General features: G+C 34.9%; 3 protein-coding genes across 5 annotated transcripts; 2 read left to right on the forward strand and 1 right to left on the reverse strand.

Moving 5' to 3' along the window:
• Positions 1 to 5537: 5537 nt before the first annotated feature.
• Positions 5538 to 8425, reverse strand: LOC105630982 (wall-associated receptor kinase-like 22). Its single transcript, XM_012212980.4, has 3 exons — positions 7495 to 8425; positions 7007 to 7186; positions 5538 to 6860 (listed from the first exon to the last, which is right to left on the reverse strand). Exons 1-3 carry the CDS (start codon positions 8282 to 8284, stop codon positions 5710 to 5712), a joined length of 2121 nt encoding a protein of 706 aa, XP_012068370.4. The 5' UTR covers positions 8285 to 8425; the 3' UTR covers positions 5538 to 5709.
• A 21-nt stretch (positions 8426 to 8446) lies between these two features.
• On the forward strand, positions 8447 to 15853 carry LOC105630652 (uncharacterized). 3 transcript variants are annotated; one of them, XM_020677993.3, is made up of 17 exons: positions 8447 to 8879; positions 8972 to 9048; positions 9275 to 9368; positions 9482 to 9660; positions 9944 to 9994; positions 11150 to 11206; positions 11437 to 11557; positions 12237 to 12303; positions 12414 to 12455; positions 13130 to 13235; positions 13352 to 13462; positions 13865 to 13936; positions 14029 to 14130; positions 14206 to 14252; positions 14382 to 14409; positions 14625 to 14714; positions 15355 to 15853. In XM_020677993.3, the coding sequence occupies exons 2-17, from the start codon at positions 9031 to 9033 to the stop codon at positions 15454 to 15456; spliced, it is 1287 nt and encodes a 428-aa protein (XP_020533652.1). In that variant the 5' UTR covers positions 8447 to 8879; positions 8972 to 9030; the 3' UTR covers positions 15457 to 15853. The 3 variants fall into 3 exon arrangements, with proteins under 3 accessions (XP_020533652.1, XP_012067921.1, XP_037496152.1); XM_012212531.4 differs by lacking the exon at positions 14625 to 14714; XM_037640224.2 differs by lacking the exons at positions 14382 to 14409; positions 14625 to 14714.
• A 4653-nt stretch (positions 15854 to 20506) lies between these two features.
• LOC105630651 (homeobox-leucine zipper protein ATHB-16) lies at positions 20507 to 21827 on the forward strand. The gene is made up of 3 exons (XM_012212530.4): positions 20507 to 20703; positions 20797 to 21173; positions 21267 to 21827. Exons 1-3 carry the CDS (start codon positions 20640 to 20642, stop codon positions 21624 to 21626), a joined length of 801 nt encoding a protein of 266 aa, XP_012067920.1. The 5' UTR covers positions 20507 to 20639; the 3' UTR covers positions 21627 to 21827.
• The last annotated feature ends 1566 nt before the right edge of the window (positions 21828 to 23393 follow it).

Consider the following 23393-nt stretch of genomic DNA (forward strand, 5'->3'; position numbering starts at 1 on the left):
TTATCTCATAGTCAAGAATTAAGGGATATCGTCGGAGGAGATAATACTACACCACTAGTTGGGGATGCGAAAGCTCTGAAAGAGTGGGAGACAAAATGTGGGAAGGCAATGTATGTACTGACGGTTGCAGTAGAAGATGAGTAGATGCAACGAATCAAGTCAGCTAAAACACCAAAGGAAGCGTGGGACATCCTCAAGTCTGCTTTCGCCAAGAAGAACGAAGCAAAACTGCAACGGCTCGAAAACGAGTTGTTCTCAATCTCGCAACAGAACCTCACTGTAAGTCAATACTTTTCTAAAGTAAAATCTTTATGTGAGGAGATTTGAAATTAGATCCAGACAACGAGATCAACGAGACAAGGATGAGGAGGATCATCATCCATGGTCTAAGACCTGAATTTAAGGGTTTTATGACTGCTACTTGTGGTTAGGCTACACAACCAACCTTAGACGAGTTAGAGAATATCTTGTCCAATGAAGAGACTTTGTCCAATGAAAAGACTTTGGACGAAAAAATGTCTAAAGTAGCTTTGAAGGATGATGAGAAAGCTCTCTTTGCTAAAAAGAGAGGATTTCGAAACGTTGCGAGAGTAAATGGTGGAAAAGAAAGGAGCAATCAACAAGGATGGAGAAAGCAAACGTGGAGACCATCACAGCAAGGGGGAGCAAGGCCAGGACAAAGGAAAGACGACTGGCGAGAAAGTGATCGTTGCTATAAGTGCAACAAAAGAGAACATTTCGCCCGAGAATGTCGAAGCAAACGAGTAGAAGGAAACACAACATCAAGCCAGAACGAGCAACAAAGTGAAGAGGAATAGGATATTCACAATTTCTTTGTTCAGGAGGAAGAATATTCGCCACAGAAGCCAGTAGAGATGATGATGAAAGGACCCGAGCACGAGTTGTCATTAATATTTGTAAGTGATAGAATCAACTATGATGATGATTGGATAGTTGATTCTGAAAGTTCTAACCACATGACAGAAAACAAGGAGAAATTATCAGATGTATCCGATTATGATGGAGGTCGTGTTGTAGTCACAGCAAATAACATGACATTGTCAATAGTTCACATTGGAAAGACAACCATTATTTCTCCCTCCAGTGAGGAGAAAATGGAGTTACAGATGGTTTACCATGTGCCAAGGATGAAGAAAAACTTGCTCTCTGTATCATAAATAGCAAGTGCAGGTAATTATGTGGTGTTCGGTCCTGATAATGTTAAGATTTATCGTAACCTTAAATTAATTGGAGATCCAGTCATGGAAGGACGGGGAGTAGAATCAATCTACGTCATGTCAGCACAAGAAGCCTATGTTGATAGAACAAGGAAGAGTGAGACAGTTGACTTGTGGCACGCTCGTCTGGGACATGTTAGTTATCACAAGCTTAAGGTGATGATGAAGAAGTCCATGCCTAAAGGTCTTCCTCAGTTAGAATGCTGAGAAGACACTATATGTGCTGGATGCCAATATGGAAAAGCTCACCAACTTCCCTTTGAAGAGTCAAAACATAGAGCCAATGTGCCATTGGAGTTAATACATTCAGATGTTCTTGAACGGATCAAGCAACCTATAAACAGTAATATGAGGTACATTATTACTTTCGTCGATGACTACTCGAGATATGTTTGGGTAGATTTCATGGTAGAGAAGTCGGAGGTTTTTGAAAAATTCAAAGCTTTCAAGAAGAAAGTTGAAAAAGAAGTCGGAAATAAAATTAAATGCCTTCACACCGACAATGGTGGAGAGTACACGTCTAACGAATTCACTAAATATTGCCAAGAGCAAGGCATTCGAAGGCAATTCACATGTCTAAGAACACCACAGCAGAATGGAGTTGCTGAGAGAAATAATCGACACCTGGTGGAGATTTGCAGGAGTTTGCTCCATGCGAAGAATGTGCCGGCTAGATTTTGGGCGGAGTGCATGAAGATAGTTGTGTACGTCACCAACAGACTACCTCAAGCAAGACTGGAGTTTACATCCCCATTCCAGAAACTGTGGAACATTAAACCGACTGTAAGTCATTTTCGCATTTTTTGATGCGTGTGTTATTCCTTCGTTCCGGATGAACTTTGAAGCAAGTTTGACAAAAAGGCACTTTGCTGCATATTCGTTGGTTATGATGAGCAAAGAAAAGGTTGAAGATATTGTGATCCTATAACTAACAAGTGCCATATTTCACGAAACGTGGTCTTTGATGAGGCATCATCTTGGTGGTCATCTCAAGCAACCCTGCTACCAGACTCAAAAGAAATTCAAGAAAAAGTTGAAAAGAAGATAGGAGAGGGAGAGTTCATCCCAGAGAAAGGTCAAGCAGAGCCATCTAGAGTTCAAGATAAATCGAAGAGCCCATGGAAGATAGGTGCATACGAACAACAGCAGCCAAGTCAAGAAGAACAAGATCCAGATTATCCTCTACTTCAGCGATTGGGTCGAGAAAGAAGGCCTAATCCAAAATATGCAAATGCTGCTATAGCAGAGATAAAGGAGCTAATAACTTATGAAGAAGCATAAAAAAAGATGGAGTAGACTACTGCGATGGAAGAAGAAATTGTTGCTTTGGAGCAAAATCAAACATGGGAATTAGTGCCAAAACAAAGAGATGTGAAACCCATCTCTTGCAAATGGGTCTACAAAATCAAAACTTGCCCAGATGGATCAATTGAGCGATACAAAGCAAGACTGGTTGCTCGTGGATTTTCTCAGCAGTATGGCTTGGACTATGATGAGACATTTATTCCAGTTGCCAAGATCACTACTGTGCGTGTATTACTAGCTTTAGCAGCTAGTAAGTCATGGCCTTTGTGGCAGATGGATGTGAAGAACGCATTCTTACATGGTGAAGTTGATCGTGAAATCTATATGGAGCAACCACCAGGGTTCAGAAGTCATGAGAATCTTAACTACGTGTGCAAGCTAAGAAAAGCTCTCTATGGTCTAAAACAAGCACCGAGGGCTTGGTATGGCAAGATTACAAAATTCCTTGTCAAGAATGGATATGTTATGGCACTAGCAGACTCTAGTTTGTTTATGAAAGATCGGAAAGGAAGACTAGCTATAGTGCTAGTATACGTTGATGATTTAATAGTCACTGGCGACAACATCGAAGAGATTCAACTTATCCGAGAGAATTTGACTACTCGTTTCAAGATGAAAGAGCTAGGAAAGCTCAGACATTTCCTTGGATTGGAGATAGAAGAAGCCAAGGAAGGTTTGTACCTTGGACAATAGAAGTATGCAAGAGATTTGCTGAAGAGGTTTGGAATGATGCAATGCAAGCCGATATCTACTCCAATGGATGCTAATATCAAGTTGTGTGCTCATGAAGGGAATGATCTCGAAGATGCTACTATGTATAGACAACTAGTGGGAAGCCTAATCTATCTCACTATGACACAGCCAGACATTTCCTTTGCAGTTGGAGTAGTCAGCCGATTTATGCAGAAGCCTAAGAAACCTCACTTGGAAGCAGTTTGAAGAATATTGAGATATATCAAAAGTACAATCGATTATGGGATCTTATACAAGAGAAGTGAAATTATCAAGTTGGAAGGATATTGCGATGCTGATTATGCAGGAGATCACGACACTCGGCGCTCGACAATAGGATATGCATTTAGTCTTAGTTCAGGAGTAAACTATTGGTGCAGCAAGAGACAACCTACAGTGTCACTTTCACAACAGAAGCTAAGTATTGAGCAGCAGTAACAGCAACTTAGGAAAGTGTTTGATTGTCACAGCTTATGAACGATCTGCATCAACCCATTGACTATCTGATTCCGTTGAATTGTGATAGTCATTCGACTATACAAATGGCTAAGAATCCGGTGTTTCATGTGAGAACAAAACACGTGGGGGTTCACTATCACTTTATCAGAGAGAAGGTTCTACAAGGAGAAATTAAAATAAAATATATTAAGACGGAGGATCAACCAACCGATATCTTTACAAAGAGTTTAAACGCAAATAAATTTGAAGATTTTCACCAACAGTTGGAAATGATGAAGAAAGAGAAATTAATCGTTGAGGGAGAGTATTAAAATATCACCGATTAATTTAGAAAAGTCATCACCGACTTCTTTGGCATAAACTAGAATTTTCTAGATAACTAGTTTGCTAGGATTTAATAATTGGTATCTAAAATCTTCCACAATAAAAATCTACATCATTTGTGGTGTAGAATTAATTAGAAAGAAAAAATCTAAATATTATTAGAGAAAGATCTAGATACTAAAATATAAAAAAAATAATTATTGGTCTAAGATTTTTTAGACCTTCACCACCTTTTCACTAGTATAAATAGGCTAGTTCATTTGTGTTGTGTGTGTCCAAAAAAAAAAAAAAAAAAAACAAACAAGTAATTATTTTCTTAAACTTGGTGAAAGTTTGCTTCTTATTAATACAATTTTATTTGGTGTTTTGTGTTAGTATTATTTTAGTTGTATTTCCTGTTATTATTTTTAGTATTATAAATTATTAATCAATCTTAGAGTTTATCACTCTACTGATATCCAATATAGTTATTAGACTTTTTTTTTTTTTCCCACTTAAAAATTAAAACGAGAGAAACACTATGCCTTTAATGTTAAAGAATTCTTTTGTTAATCTTTAAAAAAGTGATCATTCAAAAATTGACTGTGTTGGAAGTGACTTTTATTATAGTCATCGTTTGGAATAATAAATGAGTTAGCAAGCAAGCCAATTGCTAGACGTCAGAAGACTTAAAAAATATCAAAAAGTAAAACATGTCCATTTCCGGCTAGTGATACTGCAAATCCTTTAATCTTTGGGATGATTTTTGATTTTATCTATTCTTTAACTTTAGTTTCAACTGGGTTTCTATTTCAATAGAAAAAGGTTCAAACTTGCTTCGTTGCTCATATGGTTATTCATAAAACAAATTACAGAGTCAAATCCCATACCTAGCATTAACACATGCACAACATAAGCAAAACAAGTTTACTATACATAATCATATAGGAAACAGCAATATTTGTTTCGATCTCTATCCTTTTGCCTGTAATAGGCATTGGTATTTATCCGGATTTCGTTTTACCTGTGTTTGCGTTCCTAAAGGCACACTTCTCTTTCAAGAAAATCCGCGGCATGTCAAGCTATAGTAAGATTCTTCACTTTTCTAAACACAATGGACCGACCTTCTCGACATTATCTCATCAAACATAACAGACCCTTTTAGATGATTCGCATTTAGAGTCATTCCAGTGACCAGTTGCATTGCTATTGGGCAAATGAGCGCCTGAATGCAGAAGCCGACCCCTGACATTGTTAACAAAAGCAGAAACAATGGACTTCTTGCTCGCGACCATTGCTTGCTATCTGTTGAAATTAGGTTTGCAATCGGTAATGGCACAGTCTTGACATGAAAGTCATTTTAACAATTTGTGCCTCTGATCCTGTAATTTTAACGGCGAAACATAAATCGAAGGAGAAAGACCAGAGAAGGTCGAAAACCAATTGCTGTGTAAAAATATAATTATATATATATATATATATAAACAGATTGCTATTGCATAAAACTAATAAATTTCATGATTTTATTTGTTAAAATTAAAAGATTTGACTGAAATTGCAAGACAGCAAAAGCATCTTTAATTAGATTACACACTACAAAAATCTCAAGCATTGATACATAGATACATCTAATATTAGTGACATCTCAACGATTAGCTACACTTCTATTCAATTACCTAGTTGAAGATGAAGTAACATCCCATGGCGCTGTATTACAGTCACCTATAGCATAATCAAGCTCTTCATAATCTTCCTCATTAATGGTGCAAGAAGCTCCCTGAGATGCTCTAATCCCTTCTAATTCCATTGCCACTGTCTTCATTGTAGGTCTCTTCTTTCCATTTAAATTCAAACATTTTTGTGCAAGTTTAGCAATTGCAAAAATCTCATCTTTCCCTCCCTCTTTGACAACTTGAGCATCAAGAATCTCAAACAAATGTTTCTCCTCCATGGAAAGTAGAAAGTATGTAGCCAAACTTCTCCCTTCATCGGACCGTGTAAAAGAAATAGGTTTTTGTCCAGTTAAAAGCTCAACAAGAACTACTCCGAAGCTATAAACATCACTTTTTTCTGTAAATTGGCTTGATTGGAAGTACTCAGGATCCAAGTATCCAAACGTTCCTTGTACTCTAGTGGTCACATGTGTTTGATCAATTGAAATTGATTTTGAAGTCCCAAAATCTGCTACTTTTGCTCTATACTTTTCATCCAAAAGAATGTTTGAAGACTTGATATCGCGATGATAAATAGGTATAGAAGCTGCCGAATGCAGATAAAATAAAGCACCTGCAACTTCTGTAGCAATTCGTAACCGCATTTCCCATGTAATAGGAAACTCTTCATTTTGGTTGTGAATATACTGGAAGAGCGTTCCATTAGGGATGAACTCATAAACTAGTAGAGGAACTTCCGTCTCCAGACAGCATCCAATTAGTTTCACCACATTTCTATGGTTAATCTGTGATAAGATCACCACCTCATTGATGAATTGGTCAAGCTTGTCTTCATCCACTACTTTCGATTTCTTGATAGCTACAACTCTCCCGTCTGTCAACATTCCTTTGTAAACAGTTCCCTGACCTCCTTGGCCAAGGATCCTGTTAAGATTATAATAATCGGTTGCTTTCTCTAATTCCTTGGAAGTAAATAGTTTTGTTTGCTCAACATTAGTTTCTGTAGAAGACAGTTGTTGTTGTAATAACAACCCACCATTCCTTTTGAAGAACTTCTGCCTGAGCTTCATGGCCTTTCTTCTCTTTATTAACTTGTACAGCAACCATAAACTGATAAGAAATAACAGCAATCCAAGACCTGATGCACAGCCTGAACAACACAAAAGATTGATTCAAAGTTTATTCCATTCCCAAAGTTAAAACGTATTTTCCGCTTTTATCATAAAATTTTTCATTTTTTTTTTTAAAATTCATATCCAAAAGTAGTTAATGTTTATGACAAAGAAACTTGCATACCTATAATGATGAACTTGGCTCGAGAACTTTTGCCTGACCAGAAATATGGTGGCAAACATCTGATGCCATTGCCAAGAGATTCATACCCATAAGGACACGAGCAACTGTAGCTTCCTGGTGTATACATACAATACAATCGACATCTATAATTTTCCCGTGGATCTGTACACCTGCCAATATCTGTAACATATAATGCAAATAACATCAGGAACCTCTCGCAACATGAATTGGACTTGTAAACGAACAGATTTACATTGGCCAAAGTCATGGATATTTGTTTTAGATTTCATATAAGTCAGAATTTCAGAATAAAAATGTTTCATATATGCATATACATATATAATATTTTGTTATCCTAAGGAGTGAGTGTTTCTTAATAATGCAGAGGCTAAGGTAGGCTCAAAACCCTGATAGCTCTTATTTTATGCACCAGAAAAAAATAATAATAAAACGAGGTTTCAAATGCAGGAAGATAGATGTTTCCTTACCTTGACATCCAGCACAAATGCAGACTTGATTCTTTTTGAGCTCTTTCCAACAATATCTGCGGTCAGAGGTACAAACAATGTTTGGCTCTCGACTGATATCACAATAACCTTGATCAGTTGCCCAGTCAAGCGTTGCAGGGACATTTTCCAAACGGTTCAGATCATCAAGGTTTCTTGACGCAAACCAGTCTTGGTCAACTATGAAGGCGGACTTGCAGCTGCTGCTATCATCCCTGCTGCTAAAAGGGTTCGTCATGTTTGCTTCAAAAGACTGTATATAAGGAGGAATGGTCGCCTGGCAGCAGTTGATGCCATAGCACCCTCTTGTATTAGCTCCGCCACGACAAATTGACAGGCATCCACCAACTGTATTGTTTATATCCTGGACAAGCATAGCATAGTTGTCACAACCCCTGGCTGTGAACCTGTTAGAAGCATTTGAAAACACAAAAGGGCTGCCTGATAGGGAGACCCCTGTACGATTAAAGGCTTTGTCAATGCAATCCGAATAAATTATTGGATTGTTGACTTGAACTTGTCCTGATGTTGGAATGTCCAGCAATTCCATATTGATGCGAGTTAAGAAAGGTCTTGGAGCTACAAAAGAGTTATTACAAGTTACCTCAAAACTCTCATTCAGATAACAGCCTTTTCCAATTCCAAATGGGAATTGGAAATAAACATCACCACATTTATATTGACAAGGCTCCAGTGGCAATGATAGAGCTTGTGCTAAACACAGGATTAGTATAGAAATTATGTGAATCTTTTCTACTGGTTGAACAATCATCGTTCTCTATCTTTTTCTCTCCAAATTCTCTAGCAGTAATAGAGATCAAGTTAATCTATGGTTCAGGTGTTTAAGCCTGGAGGATAGGATATAATTAGAAGAGTCCCCTTTGATGTTTCTTTATTCGCGCATCTCTTCTATTACTTCTTCGTATCCAAATTTGCTACTGTATTAGTCCAAGCATGCAAAAGTTGAATTAGCAACCTAAATAGGAGAAACCAAAACCAAAATGAGGTTGAATTGATTTTAAGAGAGCTGTTATTTTCCAAACTGAAAATTACATGTCCGCTTAATTTTCCTCGTCAATTAATTGCAGTCTCTTTCTTTGCATTGTCGACCTATGGACCTCTCAGTGACTGCTAATATTGGGCCGGTCCAAACTGGTGGTGCACAAACCCTAATATGCGGCAAAAATTAAATTTTTATAACGGGACTAACTGCCGCTCGCCGGCTTAGCTATATAATAAGAGGAATCAAAATGACAGAAAGAACGACCGCGTGCTGCCATAGCCGCCGCGGGAAACTGTTTGCTTTTGAAGCATAGGGCATTGGCTCTCTAACTTCCATCAGTGTTTCGCTTTCTCCACTTTTCTCTGTAAGCTTCTGCTTCTTCCTTACTCTCTATCCGTCTTTTCTTTCCTTCCACTGCTACTGTGAATCACTTGCAATTGTCAAATCGTTTCACAGCGACTCAGTGACTGGAGTTTAAGTCGATTTAAAGAGGAGTACGTAGCAAAATTGTTCTGATGGCACTTCGTTTTGAGGTATGGCTTTTATCATTTTTTGAAAGTTTTAAATTTTTTTCAATTGCTCAAACTCTTGCATTTCTGCTGGGCAAGTGGGAATAAAACAAAAGTTTGATTCTCTTATAAAATTGTATGGAAAATGTTGTTGGTGATCTCCTATGATTTACTTCTAATACATGGGTTAGTTTCTATTTATTGACTTGATATTTTAGGATTTATTTTGCAACTTGTTTCTCTACTTTAGGTTCTAGGCAGGTTTAATCGTGCTCGTGCAGCTAAATTGACACTTCCTCACTTCGTGTGCCAGACTCCTTTGTTCATGCCTGTGGGTACTCAAGGTTAGAGACTTCAGAGTATATATAGTATACATATCACACACATTGTTCCTTCTCTACGTATTGTAAGATCCTGTGATATTTATAAGAGACATTTTTGGAATACTTGTTTACAGGGACGATTAAAGGTTTGACGACTAACCAGCTTGAGGAAATTGGTTGTCAAATAATTCTTGGGAATACATATCACTTGGCACTTCGTCCTACTTCTGAGCTAATTGATGAATTAGGGGGTCTCCATAAATTTATGAACTGGCCTAGAGCGCTGCTTACAGATTCCGGTGGCTTCCAGATGGTTGTTACAATGTTACCGTTTTAGTTTATAATCTGTGTTTTTGAGTTTCTAGGTTGTCTTTCTGTTTTTTCTTTTGTTGTCATTTTGGTCCTATGCATGCTTGCTCAGAATTCTGCATCTCAAACCATGATGCTTACCGAAGTGTATCTATTCATGGTCATCTCATTAAATTTTATTTGTTTAGCTCTCTCTCCTTGGATTATTTTATAGCTTCAGTTTGTTTCAAAAAAATAACATGCACAGTCTAAAGCCATAATTGTTTTGTCCCCTTTTCATATTTCAGGTGTCATTATTGCATTTAGCTGATATCACGGAACAAGGTGTGACCTTTCAGGTATTTGTTATTAGATTGTTTCAAAATTGAAGAGCCATCTGAAAAATTGCCATATATTCCACACTAAAAAGCTAATTTTTACAAAATTAAATTGGATTCTTCAAATTGGTACTGGATCATGATCCTTCATGCAATTCTAAAATTGTTATGAATGAAATAAGTGAAATTTAGTTTGGGCTAAATCACCAAAAAAATTCTGAACTTTGACATTTTTAGTCAATTTAGCCAATACTTTTAATTTTGTCAATTACTACCTTAGCCTTATTTTTCTTTGTCAATTATAGCGTTCGTTCAAAGTCCGTTAGTTTGTTGATTATTTGACTGTTAGTTGGCCTTATAGCACGTCAGCTCACATTCACGTGGCTGTTCTTTGGATATTCATCCTTACTTTTAGAATCTATAAGTTGGAACATTGTGTTGTTGAGACAACCTTTTTTTCATCCCACCACAAGCTTGAAAGAATTTGGTATGACTTTACAATTAACGGACTCTTGATGGACCATCGGCGAGCAACTCACACCGTCAGCAATCCCAAGGTCTGCCAAGTAGGTTTGTTCACTCCCAAAACTACATCACACGAATGCACCCAGTCAGATTTTTAACGGAGGCCAGAATTGACAATAAAAAAATAAGTACAGGATATTGATTGACAATTAAAAGTATTGGTAAAATTTAAAAAAACCTCAAAAGTTCAGGCTTTTTTTAACGATTAAGCCTATAGTTTATGTGTTTTGTCTTGAGTGTGATGGTTTACTTGATGATTTCTCGATGCCATCAATCGTGTTTAAGAAACATAAAGGACAAATTTATTTGTATTGGATATGTGCTTAGTTGTAGAATGTTAAAACTACAAATTTAATGTACTACTGTTTCCTGTTTTCCTGCTGGATTTGAATAAAACATATACGCATTTAGAGATGTTCTTTAGCATATAGGAACACTGTCTCGTCTGTGCTTTACCTGTCTCAACTTGTATCGGTCCCTTGTCTTCCTGTCTATACATCTTTTACTTGTTCTTCTTAGAGTAATTACTTTGTTATCGCTCTAAGAAGTCTTCCTTATTCTATTTTACTTGATTTTTCCTCGTTTCACCAAGAAATAGGGTACACATTATTTTAATTTTGCTTGTAAATGAGGCTTTCTTTCTTGGTTCAGTCACCAGTTGATGGAAAGCCAATGCTTCTAACACCTGAGGAGTCAATTCAAATCCAAGTAAGTGCCATCGGCTCGTGCTTTCATCGGACCATACAGTACTGGAGGCTTTTATCTGTTTTACTTGTCATGTTGTCCATGTTTCTTGACTGCACGTTTACAGTTATTTTTTGGGGAATTCTTCAAGCTTCCATTTCTTAATTCCATTTAATTGTTTTTTTCTTTTATAAAAACAACTCGGGTCTAGAAAATCTCAAGCAACTCTTAAGTTTTTGTAACGTGTTTTGCAGAATAGAATTGGTGCAGATATTATTATGGCTCTTGATGATGTAGTGAAAACCACCATCACTGGTCCACGGATTGAGGAAGCCATGTATCGCACTCTTCGGTGGATAGACAGATGTATAGCAGGTAATTTTGCATCATACCAAATGCCAATTATGTGTCTTACAGAAAAAATTAACTTAAAAAGCTTATCAATCTAATTTGATATGTTGATAAATCAAGTTTTAACTAGTCATGGTCTGTAGTAGTCTTATGAATGGCTTAGTCTTATTGAGCTAGAATAACTTTACTCTAGCATCTACCTTGTGTTGATTATTCAAAAGCTGATGCAGGACCTTAGGAAAAGAAAGCAAAAAGAACAAAAGGAATCAAATTTTCTTAAATTGTACTTATATATGCATGTTAAAAAATAGACCCCGCTGTGATAAGAAAAGAAAATTCCCTGAATATCTCAAATAACTAAATGCTATCTAAGTTTCTTCCAAAATAAGCAGTCATAAAATCTCGAAGTGGTAGTCTCACATCAAAAGCCCTTTTTAAAGTTGAATGTAATAGCTATTGATTTTATTAAGTTATGCCAGGTTCTTGAATTTAAAACCTAATCAGTATTAACCCTGTCATTCCTTTTTAGCATTTGAGTTCAACCTAATAGCCACTGATGGATGCAATAGTTCTTTGCTCACTTTGCTTTCCCGACTTTATTCGTGTTTTCTTCTCTAACCATTCATCTCTTCTGCTTTTGGTCTCATTATTTACGGGGTTGACAGATTACCTTCCTTTTTTTATTTACTCATCTTGTTGACAGCACACAAGAGACCAAATGAGCAAAATTTATTTGGTATTGTTCAAGGTGGTCTGGATCCTGTGTTAAGGTGAACCCTGTTTAAACTGCAGTCTTCTGCTATTACTATATTGAGTATTGTTCGAATTTTTTTTCCTGTTCTCATTACTGTTTTCACTGAACTATTTAGATCTTAATCAGGGATATATGTGTTAGAGGCTTGGTGGAACGGAATTTACCTGGGTATGTTCATTCTTTCTTTTGTAGATATGTAAATAGAGATTACTGATACTTGGGATACTTATCAATGCCAATGACCATTTTCATTTTTGGACTGTCTATAATTATAACCTTGATACCTGTTTTCGAATTTTGTCAGTATACGTGCAAACCAATTTCAGGGTTCCCTTTGTGAATTGCTATGCAAATAAATAAATAAATCAATAAAGATAAAAATAAAGCATGGCAATTTCTGAAATATCATTTACTGAAGAAACAGATACATTTACAGAAAAATCTACTACTGGATAATCCACTTATCCACAGAAAAAGATGATACAAATGCAATTGTTCATTCATTAATTGGGCATCACTGTACAGACCTAAGTATAAGGGTTAGATGTAGGTTCTTGTCTGCATATCAAATTCATCTGATTCTTGAATCTCTAAATATAAATGTGTGGCCTTTTCATATACTTGTCTGTATCTTGGTATTAATGAGATTGGTCATTGTGTTGGTAATATTCATGAGATAGGGATATTATATTCCTAGTTTTTCCAACCTTACATGCTTACCGCCTGTCTTGTTGCCTATTATAGCAAATTTTACTTGTTTATTTTTTTTTGACAAAAATTCTATTATTTCTGCTATTATACTTTAGTGATCAAGAAAGCATCTTAATTTTCATCTAGCACAGCTATGCTATTGGTGGGCTTGCAGGCGGTGAAGATAAAGATTCATTTTGGCGTGTTGTTGCTCAGTGCACAGCTGCATTGCCTGAAGACAAACCACGATATGTTATGGTAACACGAGTTCTTTCATTTTCAATCTCATTCTTCAAACTACTTTGAATCCTCAATTCATTGCTGCTTCTCTTTTCTAATATTTTTCTCCATTGTGATCACCAAATATATTTCAGGGCGTTGGTTATCCCCTGGATATTGTTGTTTGTAGTGCCTTAGGTGCTGATATGTATGACTGTGTGTATCCTACTCGTACCGCTCGTTTTGGCACAGCTCTTGTACCTGAGGTGATAGGTTATTGTTTCAAGTTTTTTGAAATATGCAGAATTGCATTATTTACTTCAATCATATGTTGATTACCATTGGTTAGACTGATTTTGATGCTATTTCAGCTTACTTATCTGGTCTCATTTAAAGTACATGAATGAAAAACTGAGCCTGCCATTTCTAGATGCTTAAACTATTTGTTGTCTCTATATTGAGCGCTGGTATATTTACTTCCATGCACTCAGTCAACCGAAGTTGCTCACTCAAACTTCTTAAATTTTTATGCCCTTTGATTCTTACTGGTTTTGGTCAAAATTTTTGCTTTTGTAACTGTACGTGCTCACATGAAATCATGCATACTATGACAAATAGACTTGTATTTATCGTAAATTATATATGCTCATGCCAAACCTTTAATGCAGGGAGTGCTGAAGCTAAAGCACAAAGCAATGGCTGATGATTCCCGTCCAATTGATCTCACATGTGCCTGCATGGTTTGATAGTAAAAAATACTTGTTTCCATGGGCTTTTCAGTTTACTTATTGCTGTTGCAATGCGTCATTGGTTAAACCAGTTGTCATTATAGGTCTGCAAGAATTATACAAGGGCCTACATCCATTGCCTTGTCACAAAAGATGCCATGGGATCACAGCTGCTATCATATCACAATTTGCATTACATGATGAAGGTACGAAAAATAGATAATAATTCTCTCTGCATTTTGTTCTACTTATAATGGAGAAAAACATATGCTTTCTTGCAGCTTAGCAGAGATCTACATTCATCAATCGTTGAGGGAAGATTTCCAGAGTATGTTTTCTTTGCCCTATTCCATGATTGTATAATTATGCTTTTTAAGTTCATAGTTGTCTCTATGCCATATCATCGGATTCTCTTTTGTCGTAATTAAGTTTCATGCACCCTTTTTTCTTTTTGCAGATTTGTTTGTAATTTCCTCCAGAAAATGGTACTTCTTACACCTAATAGTTTTGTTTATATGTGCTTGCATGTGTTTTTGGAAACAGTGGGAAGGGAAGAAGAAACCTTCATTTATAACTTGTTAGCTTTGCAGAGTGATTTAATATTTTTATTTATGGCTCCATTGAGTTAATGTACATAAATTGAATCGGCTATGGAGAGATTAGGCACATGGTGTGATGTTATGCTGTATAATTTCTTCAGTTGATCGAACTGCACTCTGAGTTGTCATTCTGGCATAATCCCTTTCCTGTCCTTTACAAGTCAAAAATGCTAATGGCAGTCACCAGTAGAGTAAGTTCATAAACTGCATTATCTGCTGTTCTGTCCACCTTTCTGTAACTTGGAATTCATCTACAAGTTGCCATACTATGTCAATTGTTATGCATTGTAGAAGCTCCCATTTACACTTTACAGCAAATTTGGGAGTCGGAGAAAGTTGGGGGGTGAAATTGGCTGAGTGGATGGTAATTTCCCCAGTTTGGGAGACGGGGTGCTAAGGAAAGGTGTGAAATTTATCACCTAGTCCCACTTTAGGCAATCTCCCCAAACTGGGGTAAAAATGAAGGAACATGAATTGATTTTTGTATTTTAGCAGTTAAATCACGTATATATCCCTCTCTAACTTTTCTTATTTCATCTTTTAATCTACATTGTTTATAATTGTAATTTTATGTTTTAATATTTTTGACACTTTTTTTTTTTTGAGTAGTTTATTTTCTCCCCTCTTCATCTTTACTGGAGTATTTTTCACTCCTTATCCACCCCATCATTTTCACTCCCCTTTTCCCAAACAAAGCATTGGAGTGATAGTTGAAGTGTTGGGAGGTCTTGGGGCAAATTTCCATGGAAATAAAAATAATTGAAAAAGATATGTGATGCTATGTAATCTTTGCATATATCTTTACTATAAATGTTTGTTATTGTCTTACAGTTTCCGAAAGGTGATGTCCCTGAATGGGTCTGCAATGCCATGGAGGTTGCAGGAATCGATATCTCATGCTGCTGCACTCTATTCTCTCACCCAAAAGATTAACATAGGAAAGAGTATATCAGCCAAGAAGTGACATTCCAGAAAATTTGACTTGAGAAATTAATTATGAGCAAATTCAATCTATAGTTGACAACACAAGGCAGCATAAATTTTGCATCTCTTATGCTGCGCCTACAGGAATTATACCCCAATAGGAGGTCTCGTCATTTTGAGAGGAATTCTTTTTATTTTTTAATTACACCTTGCAAATTGAGGAGAATTTTATTTTATTTTACCTTTTCCAATATGATTTGTTAACAAAATAAAAAAAAAAAGACCCTTTACAGTTTTTTTTTTCCCCTTTTTTTGGTCTTTGCAATTTGTGACACAGTTGGCTGGCATCTGTGATGCATACATTAATAATTATAATTATAATGCATAGACAGAACTTGAATTGTCATTGAGATGCAGAATTTGGTTATGATTAATCTAGAGATTGTATTTGAGATTAGTTGATGCTAAAAGTGGAAGCTCTGCAATGAGGAATTCAGTGCAGGTCTCTTTGAAGTTTGAATTGTCCAGGTATTGAACTAATGACTCCACTCCATCCCAAGATTATGAGACTTAGAAGCCAAAAAATGCAGCAGTAGAAGATTACACTTTTGCTTTTTCTTTCCTTGGTTTCAATCTGAGATTATTTTGACATTTTCCACTGCAGAGATAAATGGCTTTTATGTAGCCAGCCATCTGCCTAACTTGTGGGTCTGTTGACGATAAAAGCCAGAGTGACAGAATGAGAAAGCTCACCAATTATGACATTTTGAAAGTATGACTTAATGGGTATGAAAGGTACCTTTTGTGGGCTGGACAAGAAAGTCCAAGGCACAACGTATATTTAAAGCAATGTGAATTCTGCTTTATATATCAAAAGCACTTCCCTCTAAATCATGCACAAACTTTTGAAATTTTACTCACTAATCACTTCCATAGTTCATATGATTAGATTGAAGAAGACAACAAAATCCAAAAAAATATTCTATTTCTCTTGCTTTCTAGCCTTTATTTTTCTCCTTCTCCGAAGTAGGACAGGGACCATATTATAATTTAGAAAAAACTACTAATTCGTCTAGTGATCCAAAAATTGTCCAAACGGTATGTTAGCAGGTATTATTTATTTTTAATTGGATTTATCATAATAACAATAATAATGATAATAATAATATGATGCATTAAATATGTTTGTGAGAAATCATTAAAAATTAGTTTAAAAATAAATTGAATACGATTTATCAAGACCTCAGTATAGTTACATAATAATTATCCATAAGAAATGACCTAAATAGTAAGGTACATCTGAATTCATCAATTGATGTCTGAAAGATCAATTATATTGCTCGATAAGTTTAATCCTAAAAATGTGTTTTTAATTGAAAAATTATTTGTTAAAAATGTTGATAAGAAATCATTAAATTCTATTTCAAAGTGAATTTCATAAATTGTTATTATGAAAGTTCTGAAGTAACTAAAAAATTCGAAAATGATTTTGCTAACTGCGTTTAGAGTTAGTTTAGTGTTGTAATTGAAATCGGTTTTTAGAAAAACGCTTTTAAAATGTTTTTTTCTTTTGAAACTTATTTTAAATGTTTTTTAAGAAAAAGCAATTTTGGAGTATGGCATGTATAGAGTTCACCATAAAAAGAAACTTTATTGACCTTCGATTAATAATTTTAACAAATTATTTTTTTTTTTCTCTTGAAAGAGAGTGCAAACACGTGCCTAAAATGATACTTTTTGTAAAAAAAAAAAAGAAAAAAAAAAGGTGATTTCAATCTCAATAACAATCAAACTACTTGGAGTTTTATTGTTAGTTTCTTTGTTATTGAGATGACATTCTTTTTTTTTATTATTTAAAAAAAATTATGATTTAAAAAATGATGAGATTCAAGAAAGAAGGAGCAAGGCCGTTAGATCCACCGTTTCAGAAGCTTCCATTAATCTACATTTTTTTTCGTCCGAACAACAAATAAAGAACATGGATAATCTCTTCCCATCATCCCTTTCCCTATAACTTTGGGGAAAAAAAAAAAAAAAGAAGAAGAAAGAAAAGAAGAAGAAATTCTTGACCTAAGCATGATTATACTAAAAGATCGAAAAAAAAAAAAAAAAAACCCCAAAAACTAAATATCTCTATCAAATGTCTTGTAACTAAACTTTACTTTATTTGTAGAAAATTTGTAATAAATTTATAATTAGCTAGCGTGGCCGGCTGGCTGCCATTTTTCATCTAAAACTCGTGGATTGACTGCCGACATTGTACTACTTATGACAGGTGTCAGATCCTTAACTACTGTAACCTGTTACTTGCTAAGCAACAGGAAGGTCGGTGCCATAGTGGAAAATTTCCACTCCTATTATCCTCCGCTGCAGTGGAGGATTTGGCTTCAGCCGATCCATGAAGACGATACTGCTGTTAAAGGATATAAATATATTGTCAAAAGTCTTTTATATATATATATATATATATACTGACTGTATACATTTAATAAATTTAATAATAACATGTAAAATAAATACGAGCATGAGTCTTATTTCACAAGATTTTTTTTTTTTACCCAGTAAATTCGAGAAGTTTTCATTTTCCCCCTAGTATTTTCATTCATTTCCTTCATGAAACTAATTCTATTTCGGGGTCAAGATTACCTTTCTCATGAGTGTTTTTCTTAATTAAAATTTTGATGGTAACTTTATAGAACTTACCCACTAAACTCAAATTTATCTTATTACTTTATCATTTCTTTATAAATCAAGAAATTTATTGCCTTTTCTTTTTTCAAATTAGAAGTTTTGGTATTCACATTTTAACTTATGGACTTCACCTATGCAAGTGAATGGGTTTTTGAGAGATTTCTTTTTTGAAATTGATCACAATGACTTGGAGATGGAGATAGCTTGTCTATGTACGTACTGACATAGGTTTCGTTCCTGAAATTTTTAAAAATTTTAATATCTGAAAATTCATTAGATAATATTTTATATAATGGGATTATTTTTTTTATATATGTATACGAATGGCAATCATTCACAATAATGAAGAAACTAAATACATTAGAAAAAAAAATGAAGAGACAAATCAATTTTAAGCCCATTAATGATATTTGTAAATGTATTTTAATTCTACTACTACTTTATTATTTGCATTTTTAAACATAGCTAGGGCATAGGCCTTCTAATAAAAAGAGTACATGCCCAAATTAACTAGCCTTAACATCCTTGAAGAGTTGAATGCATTAGGTATAATGTGTAAGGGGAAAAAGAAGAAGAAATGGAAAGGATCGTAATATGTTAATATGTTAAATAGACCTGCAAGTGCATGTTATTCGTAAATGCTATAACCTATGTTGTATAGAAACGGAAACAAAAATTAAATATGTGGAAACACGAAAATCATATAGAGAAACGACATTTAAAATATAATTTTACACGGAAAAATAATATTTTATATGAGAAAATGGATACTGAAAAACAATTTTAGAACTCCGAAATGCCTATAGCAAAAGTTTTCGTACATTATACCCCTGATCATACCCCCCGGTCCTAAAGTCCTGAACTCTCAATTAAGGGCTCACAGAGTGACATTTCAATGGACATTTCCATGTTCCCAAGTGTCCTATCTTTCATGGTGAAAATTCTCAATTGAACAAGTTTCAGGAATGCCATTCAGATTTTCTTTTCAGGCTTTCATTTTCACACGATTGAGTTACAAATATCAAGAAAATTACGCAATCTAAAGCAATTACCTAATCAAGCTGCAGTTGTTGACCTCTCACTTCTTTCTGATCTGAACTTGGAAACCATCTGCCTCTTCTCTTTTTGTCTTTCTCCTCATTTATTGAACACAAATAGTTCTTAACCCTTTAACTAACTAAAAATGTAATTAACGAACCACTCATTCTTTGAAGTCAAAAACTAATTAAGCATCTTCATTTTTATTCTTGCATTAAGATCATCGTGTCGCCATTCATTGACAGGATAACAACCTCTACATCTTCCATTTTCTGATTGCTGACCTCAAAAGAAAATGATAGTACGTAGAAAGAATTATTTAGAACTTAGTTAACGAAGAAAATACTATCCACTAATGTAATTTGTGGGGTTGTTCGTTGTTGTTAGCTTGTTCATTCAAGTGATGATGATACCTCCACAGTATAATCGAAGTACAATCCAATACAAAAATCCAAATATTTCAATTTGTTACTTATCTTTTTTGATCATCCATATCTTTTTGAAACTGTGTATGTGTCCATCTCTAGTTCATTGAATCTTGTGGTGGGCAACCTTAATTCAAGTAACAACGGGGTTTTAATTTTGGTTTGGGATATGTTTGCTAATATTAACTGTTTTGATAGTTATTAGTTGTTTTATTTTGATAGTTGTTAGTTGTTTTATTAGCGTTTATTTATTTGCTATTTAAATAGTGTTTTTATAAAACGGTAAAAGTTAAACCTTACATGATTAACTTTTCACAAGACGCTATCTTAATCTCTAAAAGCTAGTTGAATACTATATTACCAAATATTATGATAAATAATGTCAAAACGCTAAAACCTATTATGTAACGCAAGTTTAGTGAAAACCTAATATGTATCTCAAGTTTAGTGATATTGTAACAGTTAATTTTGGTAAATCATTGCCTATTTACTATATTTAGGAAGATGTGACTCCATTAATAAATTGGAAGTAAAGAATTAATGAATTTATTTAAAAAATATTGAATTTGCATCAGCCATCACCTTCACAGCACATAACACTTGAAGTTGCACTAACAGTATATAACTGTGTATTGTGAAGGAGGTCACAGTCTCTTGCCTCTCTCTCTCTCTCTCACACACACACACTCTCTCGCTTTCTCTCTCTAAGATATTGCATGATTAGACAATGATTAGCTAGAGAAAGGTTTTAATTACTGTTACTGACTCCTTAGGTTTTTGTCTGCTTTCTTGAAAAGCTTTGCTCATTTCTAAAAAGTTTACACTACAGTGAATGGTGATCCGCTGATTTTCTTTGATCGGCTTGTTAAAAGAGCAAGAGAGTTAGCAAAATTAGTAAAAACTTGATAACCCAAAAGCACTTTCTTCGTTATATCACTTCCCATTCTTGCTCAATACTTGGCCACAGTTGTCCCTTCTTATGCCTTCTCTACAGTAACACAAGGTCTTTTCTTGATTTCTTGATTTCGAGTTCCAACTATGAAGCGGTTCAGTTCCTCCGATTCATTTGCTGATATATTCTCCATTTCTCCTCCTTCCAAAGGTAAACAACGATACAACTTGTTATTGAAAGCATAATTATATCATAATTAAGCTCATAAACGTCATTTTATATTTCAAACCCTGTTAAAAACAGAGATGAAGTCTCAAAAATCAAATCAAGGATACACTAGAGAGTTTCAAGCAATGTTAGATAGTCTAGAAGAAGAAGATTACGCTGAGGAAGCCATTCATACCACTACAGAGAAGAAAAGAAGGTTAAATCTTGATCAAGTTAAGGCCTTGGAGAAGAATTTTGAAGTTGAAAACAAGCTTGAGCCAGAGAGAAAGCTGAGATTAGCAGAGGAATTAGGCCTGCAACCAAGACAAGTAGCCATTTGGTTCCAAAATCGCCGTGCTCGTTGGAAAACTAAGCAATTAGAGAGAGATTATGAAGTACTTAAAGCTGATTATGAAGCTTTAAAACTTAACTACAGTAATATTGAAAAAGAGAATGAATCTTTAAATCAACAGGTATTGTTGCCAATAAAGTATCAATTTTTTTAATTATAATTCTACCTTAGAATTATTTTTTCAAAATTTTCTTGTTTGGTTCCTGAATTTTAGGTAAAGGAATTGAAAGCGAAGCTAAGAGAAGAAAATGCAGATAGCAGTCACTCTGTCAAAGAAGAGTGCCCTGTTTCAGAGTCAGAGAACAATTTTTCAGTGCAAAGCCAGAGCCACGAATTGAGTGACAATAACAATTTTCATGGAACCATTAAAGACCAGATCAATGATTTATCTTCACATTCATTAATGAGTTGGATTCAATTATCTGATTCAAGATCCATTTTAGGAAATGGGTTTCAAGTATATCATGAACCTCATCTTGTGAAACTAGAAGAGCAGAGCATGTTTAATACAGAGGAATCCTGCAATTTCTTTTCAGTTGATCAAGCTCCTACCCTTCACTGGCAACTGTCTTAGCAGTAAATAAATCTTTACCTGAAGGCTTGGAGAGGAATAAATTTGGCTTTGGAGAGATTGTAGATTGGGACTTCATTTTAGCTCTTCCATTGCCATAAATGGGCGGGAACAGTGAAGTTTCTTATATTATTACATTATATGTTCTCTGCTGTAAAAAGACCATTATCATAATGTTTAGCAAAAAAATCCAGTTCTAAATAATTTTCTACGGTGGTCAAATTTCTATATTAAGTACTGTTTTTAAACTGTGCATTAGATTATAAAGAAGCTGGTAGTTGAGCTTTTTGCATGGCTAGTGACTAATAATATATAAACCTATGTGCTTTCATTAGGGTGTCCTCCACCTGTTCTTCTTCCTTTTTAGTCTTGCATGTACTTTTTAATTATGTTAATTTAATAAGAGTTATATAAATACAGATAATAAATGGATTGAAATCACATTTTTTTAAAATAACATTTTACAAAATACTTTGAAAAGATGATTCTCTTACCAATATTATGCTATCTAACATTGATAAACTCAATGGACTGAAATTTGCAAAAGCTGAAGATTGTTTGAAATTGAACAAAAAGGGGTTTGGTCCCTTTTTCTTTTTAAATTATGGGTTGGTTTCCTTCTGGAACACCCCTGTCAACCCATGTGGTTGGTAAGGGGTAGATCCTGACCTGTAGCTAACAACAATGAATTGGCATTTTTTTTTTTAAATTTTAGTGGTACAACTCTTTAGACTCCATATCCTAAAGGACATAGCTCTGCCCAACATTGTAGACCCCTCCATACCCAACCTTCTCTATATTCTGGAAAGTTGATTGTCACTCATCCATCACAAACATTTCAAACACTTATTTTTATCTGTGAAACTTACAATTCCTTTACCTTACACAAATTCATGATATCCACAATCAACTGATAGATTTATCTAGATCTAGCCATTGCCTCACTTGTAAAGCAAACTAGTGAAAATATAAATTTTTGTTGAATCCAGAGTATTTTTGAATTAACCTAAGTAAAATTGAAAGAGTTTTTGTAACTTGATAAAAGTATTTTAGGGTAAGACAACAGAAGGTGTTGTCTTGAAGGAGTGGAGGAGGAAAGGAAAGAAGTCATTATCGAGGTATTTGTAGTTATTTGAGTGGGAAAGAGACAGAGCAAAAAGCTGCAGTGACTCTTGGCTCTACCAAGTCCCTTTCAAGTCAGAAAGAAGGGACCCCAGAGTGTCACCCATGTTTGACTGCTAATGCTCTGCGGAATCTAGCTAAAGGCTAAAAGCCTATATTAGATTGTCATATGACGTTTTTGCTCCAATCCCTAGAAAGTAGAAATCCAATCCACCAACTCCTATAGGGCTATACACTCAGCTACTGCCTTTCTTTGTGTGAGGCACCCGCCACTAGCACAACCACTCCTCGGTGTTGGAGAAAAACTCGCACAAGCCTCCTGTCAACAAAGTCCATACTTGTGTCCTTGTTTAACCCCTTTTACTGTATTTATTTTTCTTTTAAATATTTTTATATACATGTTGTTGATATTAAGAATATCATTGGATTAAATTGCATTAATATTCGTAAAGAGGAGAGTATATAACAATAATAATATGCTTCCACCGTCTCCTAACTGGATTACATAGAGAGGGAGCCCAAATGGAGATATGTGGATAAAGATAGTGAACTATATAAAAGCAACTTGCAAAGACTAGCTGGTTAGGATTAGAAGACCAGGATCTATCCACAATTACATGCACAGAGCAATTTTATTACTGATTTCTA

This window comes from Jatropha curcas, chromosome 9 (genome assembly GCF_041381405.1).
Source record: "Jatropha curcas cultivar XTBG-Jc1 chromosome 9, XTBG_Jcur_1.0, whole genome shotgun sequence".
In the NCBI taxonomy this organism is placed as follows: domain Eukaryota; kingdom Viridiplantae; phylum Streptophyta; class Magnoliopsida; order Malpighiales; family Euphorbiaceae; genus Jatropha; species Jatropha curcas.